Source organism: Erinaceus europaeus, chromosome 11 (genome assembly GCF_950295315.1).
Source record: "Erinaceus europaeus chromosome 11, mEriEur2.1, whole genome shotgun sequence".
In the NCBI taxonomy this organism is placed as follows: Eukaryota; Metazoa; Chordata; class Mammalia; order Eulipotyphla; family Erinaceidae; genus Erinaceus; species Erinaceus europaeus.
Window position 1 is genome coordinate 32,249,137 of NC_080172.1, and position 8,205 is coordinate 32,257,341.

Consider the following 8,205-nt stretch of genomic DNA (forward strand, 5'->3'; position numbering starts at 1 on the left):
AAACTCATGCAAAACTTACTGAAGTCATGGGCCCCTAGGAACATGCCTAAAATAGACTTCCTGGATTCTTTTCACCTCAAGGTCCCTATTTTACAATTCCTGTTCATTAATCATTTTTCCCTGCCTTATACCAAGTTGCAGATGCTATCATGATTCCATCCTGAACTCACTGGACAGATGACCTCACCAGTGTGTCCCAGAACCCTACCTCTCCAGAGCCATACTCCACTAAGCAAAGATAGAATCTTCATCTGCAATATTCTTGCCTTTAGGTTCATGATTAGTCAACAATTTGGTCTGCTTTATATCTTAACTCTTTTTCAGCCACCAGATTCCAGGTGATACCATGATGCCAACGGGACTTCCCTGGGAAGATGACCCCACCATGTGTCTTGGAGCCCTGACTCCTCAGATCCCTGCCCCACTAAGGAAAGAGAGAGACAGCTTGCGAGTATGGATCAACCTGCCAATGCCCATGTTGAGCAGGGAGGCAATTACAGAAGCCACACCTTCCACCTTTTGTACCCATAATGATCCTGGATCCATACTCCCAAGAGGGATAAAGAATAGGAAAGCTTTTAAGGGAAAAGATATGGAGCTTTGGAGTCGGGCAGTAGCGCAGTGGGTTAAGCACATGCGGCACAAAGTGCAAGGACCCAAGTAAGGATCCCGGTTAGAGGCCCCGGCTTCCCACCTGCAGGGGAGTCACATCACAGGTGGTGAAGCAGGTCTGCAGGTGTTTATCTTTCTCTCTCCTTCTATGTCTTCCCCTCCTCTCTCCATTTCTCTCTGTCCTATCCAACAACAGTGACACAACAACAACAATAATAACTGCAACAATAAAACAACAAAGGCAACAAAAGAGAATAAATAAAATAAATAATTAAAAACATAAATTTCACCAATTTATAAAAAAATAGTTATGGAGCTTTGGGGTGGGCATTGTGTGGAAATGTACCACTCTTATCCTATAGTTTTATCAATATTTCCATTTTATAAATAAAAATTTAAAAAAAGAGAATGCAGGATCATAGAGAAAATGGGCAAATATTGTTGGTATGCTTAACACTGTATTCTATTTACATAACCACTGTATTCTATTTACATAACCACTGCAGGGCATTGGTTCAATCCCCACTGGTTCATGATATGTTTTTGCTTCGCCCCCTCTCCTTGTCACACTCTGATTTTCACCAGTCACTTTTCTCTCCACCCTCTCTATGTCACAACCTGTTTCCACCCTACTTGGCAAGTATATATAAAGACAACATTGTTCGTTTTAGTTAGTTGAGTTTTAGCTTAGCTTGGCTTAGATTGTGCTGCGCCCTGCATGAGTAAAGAGATACTGCGTACAGCTCGACCACAGCTCAACCATGAGTCCCTGGTCGTCTGTTACCCGCCTATGAAGCCAGCCCATCGAAAACAACATATCCTACAACGTAGGACCAGACCTGCGCAATTCCCAGATAAGTGAAGACTTTGCCTATCTATGCACTATGGTCTTCTCTTCTGCTTATGAACAGGTTTGCCAAAGCCTATACTGTTTCATCATGAGACAGTTACTCTGTCTCTGGGACCACACTTTGTTTCCCTGACCGGGAACTTTGGTTTCTTGTGACCCTAATCATAGAGCTTGGGAGATGCATGGAGATTTCTCCTTGGACTTTCTGGATTCCCTCGCCCATGTTTCCTGAGGAAAAGGACTACATTTTGCTCCGGGCCACAATTTGGTTCTTTATGACTGTGATCATAGACCTTGGGATATGCATGGGGATTTCCACTGGGACTTTCTGGACTTCTTCTCACATGTTTCCTGCTGAGAAGGACTACTCTAATTTGAGGAGCATTCTCAAGTACCCTGGCAGTCCCAAGAATGGATACATGTGGTTAGTTCTACTCTCCTGATTGGATTCTTTCTTTGATGGGAAGACGCTTTTAAAAACGGGTGCCTGAAGCAATCCAGCAGGAACAGTCAGAAGCACCCTAAATGGAATTTCGAGGAGCTTTTTGGACTAGGACGCCCTCCGGGGACTCTTGATGGTACATGGTGAGATCTGTTTCATAAGAGAGTGATTTGAATGACTGAATTTTTCTTTGACATTGACTTAAAAAAAAAAAATGCTGGATGCAGCCATGATTTCTAGAGACATCCAGAAACAATCCAAAAAATTGTTTTTTCCTCCTTTGATTTCTTTTTTATGTCTTGGCATAAATCTGAAACGTTTAATCCTGAAACAGTATGAGTTATGGGCGGGGCAGATAGTGCAATGATTATGTTAATTATTCTCATGCCTGAGGCTTCTGCCGTGGTTCTTCTGTTTACCTTTCCACATTTTATTGAGTTCAAACTGTTTAAATAACCTTAAAATCATACTAGAAAGGACTTCCAATTATAATGGAGTTATCAATTATAGTAAACTTCTATTCTGCTACAAGTTTTGTTTGACAAGTAAGTGAATTTCAGCTGTCAAGTCTTCACATGAAAAAGCATCTACTCAAATGGAATTCCTGGAAATCCATTTGGATCCTGTTCTCTGAGATCGCCCACAAGATGGAATGATTACAACACACCCCCGGAAACCAATGATGTGACCTGGCACGACCTGAAGAAACAGATTCACAGACTCCAAAGATCACTCTCTACAGAAAATCAGATTTCTGACATTCTGCCATCGAGACAGACATGCAGCGTTTCATCCCTTGGCATTTTCTTCTGTGGTTAGCTACTTTGGACTGACACCTCCATCGGACTTACTGGTACACACTGCTGTGTTTCTCAAAGACTAACTTCAGCCAATTGCCTTGAGACTTTATAGACCATGTTCCCTCGCCTGCAGTGTCTGTCACAGAGGCAAAAAACTCCCCCTCCTTATTAGGTTATGCCCACAGAGGCATGAAGCGCCCCAAGAGGCAAGAGATGCCCACAGAGGCAGGAAATGCCCTTTGAGGCAACAGATGCCCCCAGAGGCATGAAGCGTTCACAGAGGCAAGAAATGCCATTTGCCTGCTAGGCCTTGCCTTTGGGGCAAGAAACGTTCCCCTTGGCATCACACTGGTTATTGCTGTTCGCGTATTTTGTTTTCCATGTCTTATGCCAGTTCTTTTGAAAACGCCTGTACGATATAGGTTTCTGTTCACCCTACAATCCTGATACTATGTCCATTAGTTAAAAAGAAAGGGGGAATTGTTGGTAAGTGTTAGCGAGTGAAATCAAACCACCATCCACTGCAAGGAAGTAAAAGATGTTTATTCACGAATCGCAATCCGGGCCGAGATGGTGACTGGTGTTAGTCTACCAAGCTCGACCCTGAACAAAGCTCAAACCATACAATTTATAGGAATTCAGACTACACTCAGGGAGGGGGAACACATCACCTTATCTGCCTATATCCAATAATTTCAAACTTAGCAAAAGCCTGATCCATTCAGAGCAAAGCATGGGCTATTTCTAAACATTACACCAGACCAATAGGTCATTGCCAAAGTGGGGGTCACCACATTCTTTAGTTCTTTGTTGGGACCACCGACCATCTGTTTGCAATCTATCGGGCCATCATTTGTCAGGCCATTTTTAACTGTCTGGTAACAGTATTCTGTTGCAGAGGTCATGAGGAGTCCTGCTTGCTGCAGGGTCTGTCAAAATAATTGATGGCCTCTCAGGTTCTGTCGAGGGGAAAAGGGCAAGGAATTTTCCACCTCACTGGTCAGGAAGGCAAAAAGCAACTATATTTAAACTATTCTTAAAACTCAAAACTTAAAAAGCAACTATAACTATTTTAGAGTTACTGCCTCTAACATTCCCCACTAGTCTTAGCTGGGAATCAAATCCTTGATTCATCTTCTTCTTCTGAGCTATATTGCTCCTCGACATACTGAGACTCCAGGAGCATAACCTTCTCAGTTCTCCTTTTAATCAAGGAGATCAAAGACCTCCATAGACAAGGCCCCAGGGTAAGAAGTAGAAGTAGGGTGATCAGAGGCCCTGCCAGGGAACTAATTAGTGTTTTTAACCAAGAGGGCCAAGAAAATAGGTTTGCGAACCAGCTGTCCTCGCTCAGGTCCCTTAGACGGTTATCTCTATCTTCTATTCTTTTCTTGACCTCACTTAAAGTTTTCTTCACCATTCCGGAGTGGTTGGCATAAAAGCAACAGGGCTCATTCAGGGCCACACATAACCCACCCTGTTTCATGAATAACAAATCAAAGTCCCCTACGATTTTGCAGGACCACCTCGGCCAACGAAGATAGGGACCCTTCGAGAGATTCAATAGTGCCCTCTAGTGTGGCCATATCTTGATTGATCTGCTGATCTAATTGTACTAGAGTAGTCTCCTTAGCTAGGGCTGCAGCTCCCATTGCTGCTGTCCCTGCTATGGCTGTCCCCACGAGTATAGGAACTACTATCGGGACGCGTTTCCGTCTTATTGGTCCGAGGTAGTCTGTTCCTTGCCGTTCAAGGTGAGCCCACCCTTCTTCGCCATGGGAATAGTATACATGGGGCAGGATATGGGCCAAAACACAGAGGTCCTCTTTGGTCATTCCGTAGGGGGTGATGCAGGGGGTCATGCCCGAAGTACAGGCCCACCAAGTCCCCTCAGGGGCTTTGAGGAGGGTCGCCCACTCTTGAGTCTTACTAACTTTAATGGTTAGGTTGCAATTTCCCCTGTACGGGGAGGATTCCAATTTATAGTTGGCTGTGATAATACAAGTTCCTGTTCCCTGGATATCTCCCAGTGTCATGTGGGGCTGTACTCCCCACTTACATTCTGGGCCCTTAGAGTTGCTAGAGGATAGAGCCAGCTTCCTTATGTCTCCCTTCTGGCTACCTATTCCTGCAGAGGCAGCCACACCTATGTAATAAGGAGGCTCAGGGTGTAAACAAAGCCAGCAGTTTCTGGTTATGTTAGGGTCAGACTCATTCAAAAGGTAATACATTAATTCTACAGTTTTCACTAGTGGCTTCACCCTGGGATGCAAAGGTTCTGCGTCAGTCAGTTTAGTGCCACTTGGTGCAATGTCAGTCTGATCCCCATTAGTCTCATTCTCTCCCCCCATCCGTAGAGAGGGAGAGAGAGTAGGTCGGGGGTCTTCTCCTAAAATGATGGGTCTCAAGGGCCCAATAGGATTCTGAGTCCATGGCAGCATCCGCAGTTGAATAGTGAATAATGTCCCAAAGTCCTTTTCAGAAAAAGGAATCTTAATGCCCCACATTCTCCCTCTCATCCATGAATCAGTCTCATTCCATGTTTTGACCGTCACCTCCACAGGGTTACAGTCTCTAATATAGCAAGTACCTGGTTCAGCCGGGCCACCTGGTCGAATCACTCTTATGACTTTCAGGTGCTTATCACCATCCCTCCCTGGAGATGCTGTCAGACATTCCCCCCACAACCCACAGAAAAAATATGGTTCTCCTCTGCAGTTGGTGGGGCTGTCTTCTTTGGGACATACATAATAGGGTCTGTCCCAAAGGCGAGCCTCCAGGTCAATGGAGCCACACCCCCCATCTATAGTAGTCCCTCCGGTTGCAGTCTGGCCGGCATAGATTACCCTGGTCCAGTTGGCATCAAATAGATCACACAGATCAAGAGTGAATATAGGCTGCCCGGCAGTTAGTTGGTTGGCGACCATCTTTCCCTCTTTGTTTTTCAGCTCCCATACATACAGAGAGGACACTCGGGGGTGGGAGGCATGTGAGCTTGGGCAGTGGCAGAGGTAAAACAGAAGTGCACCAGGCAAAACACACATACAAGTTAGAAGGAGACCAAGCGGACCTTCATTGGGTCTGGGGTGGCTACGGCACACCATTTCCTCAGATTCTCTATTTCCGGGGGGTCCGCCACAAATTTCTTCAGGCGAGTATGATGAATCCAGTGTCGTTTCCTGGCAACCTTAGCAGCAGTTGGCATACTCAGGATCACGGTGTATGGTCCTTCCCACCAGGCTTCGAGATGGTCAGGATGCAGCTTCTTCACCAGTATGGAATCACCAGGCTCGAACAAGGGGACTTGGCCTCGGCTTTCCTCCCTCCGGGTCCCAGGCTTTTCGTCCCGGACGGCGGCTCTGGCTTTTCCTCGCACCACCTGCAAGGCCTGTAGGGACTTGAGGAGTCTGCCCCGTGACACTTCGGCCAATTTTTCAGTCTCAACCCGGGGCACCAAGGTTGGCAGTTTACTATACACAATCTCAAATGGAGTAAATCCAGACACGTATGGGGTATTCCTGCTTTTAAGCAAAGCAAAGGGTAAAAGAGAAATCCAGTCCCCGCCAGTCTCTATTTTTAACTTGGTTAAGCTTTCCTTAATAGTCCTATTCATTCTTTCTACTTGCCCCGAACTCTGGGGGCGGTAAATGCAATGTAATTTCCATTTAATTTTTAAAATTTCTGCCAATTGTTGGGTGGCCTTGGCAATGAATGCCGGGCCATTATCCGACCCCAGTGAATAAGGGAGCCCGAACCTGGGGATAATTTCAAAGACCAGTTGTTTCACTACTACCTGGGAAGTCTCTTTCTTAGTGGGGAAGGCTTCAGCCCACCCTGAAAAGGTATCTACCATGACTAAGAGATACTTATATCCTCCTTGAGCCACAGGCATCTCAGTGAAGTCCAATTCCCAGTGTTCTCCAGGTTCCCCCCCCCGCCACCTGGTTCCTGGTCCTTTCACTTGTACTGGGTTAGCGTTGACTCTGGCACACGTTGCACAGCGACCTGCCACACTCTGGGAGATCCTGTGCAAACCAATTATCAAATAAAATTTACTGATCAGTTCAGCTAATTTGTTTCCCCCAAAATGGGTACCTTGGTGCGTTTGAGAGACCACCTGTCTTCCCAGTGGCTGGGGTAATAGAATCCTATCATCCGGGAGGATGATCCATCCTTCCTCATTTAATCTCCCCCCCAGTCTCCGGCTCATCTCCTCTTCCTGTTTCGAGTACACTGGTTTCTGTCCTTTTGTCACTTCTCCTGGTATAAGGGTAGCCACCACCAGTTGGGCCGGAGTCCCCACTAGTCTTTGGGCCGCTTCCCTAGCTGTCTGGTCTGCCAACCGATTGCCTCGCGAGACTTCTGAGTCATCCTTCTGGTGTCCCTTACAGTGGATGACAGCAACCCTCTCTGGCCCCCAAACAGCTGCTAGCAGGGCCAGTATCTCCTGAGCATGCTTGATAGCTTTTCCCCCAGCCGTCAGCAGTCCTCTCTCTTGATATAGTGCCCCATGGACATGGACGGTGGCAAAAGCATACCTGCTGTTGGTGTACACATTTATCTTTTTCCCTGCTCCCCACTTGAGTGCTTGAATGAGTGCTATCAGCTCCGCCTTTTGGGCTGATGACCCTTGTGGCAAGGATGCAGCCCACAAGACCTCCCGGCTGGTGACCACCGCGGCACCTGCATACCGTACGCCGTCTTCCACAAAGCTGCTCCCATCCGTGTAGAGGGTTTCCTGTGCGTCTGGTAGCGGGACGTCCGTCAGGTCAGCTCTCAACGAGGTCAGGGCTTCCAAAATTTCTCCACAGTCATGGGTGGCGTCTTCCTCTGGGTTGGGGAGCAAGGTAGCTGGATTTAAGGCTGCAGTCTGTTTGAAAGTAATGCGGGGTGGGTCCAACAACAGTACCTGATAATGGGTGACCCGAGAATTGGTCATCCATCGGTCCGGAGGGGAGCGAAGTAAGCTGGCAAGATTGTGGGCTGTGGTGATTTCTAGGGTCTGCCCAAAAGTTAGTTTGGTAGTCTCTTTCACCAGTAGGGCGGCTGCTGCCACTGTCCTCAGACATCCAGGCCATCCGGCCACTACTGGGTCCAGTCGTTTAGACAGGTAGGCGACAGGCTTCTTCCAGGGCCCCAGGGTTTGAGTGAGTACTCCCTTAGCCACACCAGCACTTTCTGCTACAAACAGCTGGAACGGTTTGTTCAGGTCTGGGAGACCTAGAGCTGGGGCACTTACCAGGGACTCCTTCAGTGCCTGGAAAGCCCTTTCCTCCATCTCAGTCCATTTCAAAGGAGTGTCGCCCCCTCCAGTGGCGGTGTAGAGGGGCTTTGCTAGTTCAGCGAACCCTGGGATCCATAGCCTACAGTAGCCTACCGCTCCCAGGAATTCCCGGACCTGTCTCTTGGTAGTGGGGGTCGGGATCTTTAGGATAGCCTGGATTCTTCCCTCAGACAGGGCCCTTCGTCCTTCTTTAATTTGGTAGCCCAGGTAGGTTACT

At 47.3% G+C, this 8,205-nt stretch overlaps 1 protein-coding gene across 1 annotated transcript; it reads right to left on the reverse strand.

The window, feature by feature from the left end:
- Positions 1-4,200: 4,200 nt before the first annotated feature.
- On the reverse strand, positions 4,201-5,631 carry LOC132541276 (endogenous retrovirus group S71 member 1 Env polyprotein-like). Its single transcript, XM_060201023.1, has one exon. It carries the CDS (start codon positions 5,629-5,631, stop codon positions 4,201-4,203), a length of 1,431 nt encoding a protein of 476 aa, XP_060057006.1.
- Between the last annotated feature and the right edge of the window lie 2,574 nt (positions 5,632-8,205).

Excerpts from the sequence above, each read along its gene's own strand:
- LOC132541276 (XM_060201023.1), bottom strand. The coding sequence starts at position 5,631 with ATGGTCGCCAACCAACTAACTGCCGGGCAGCCTATATTCACTCTTGAT.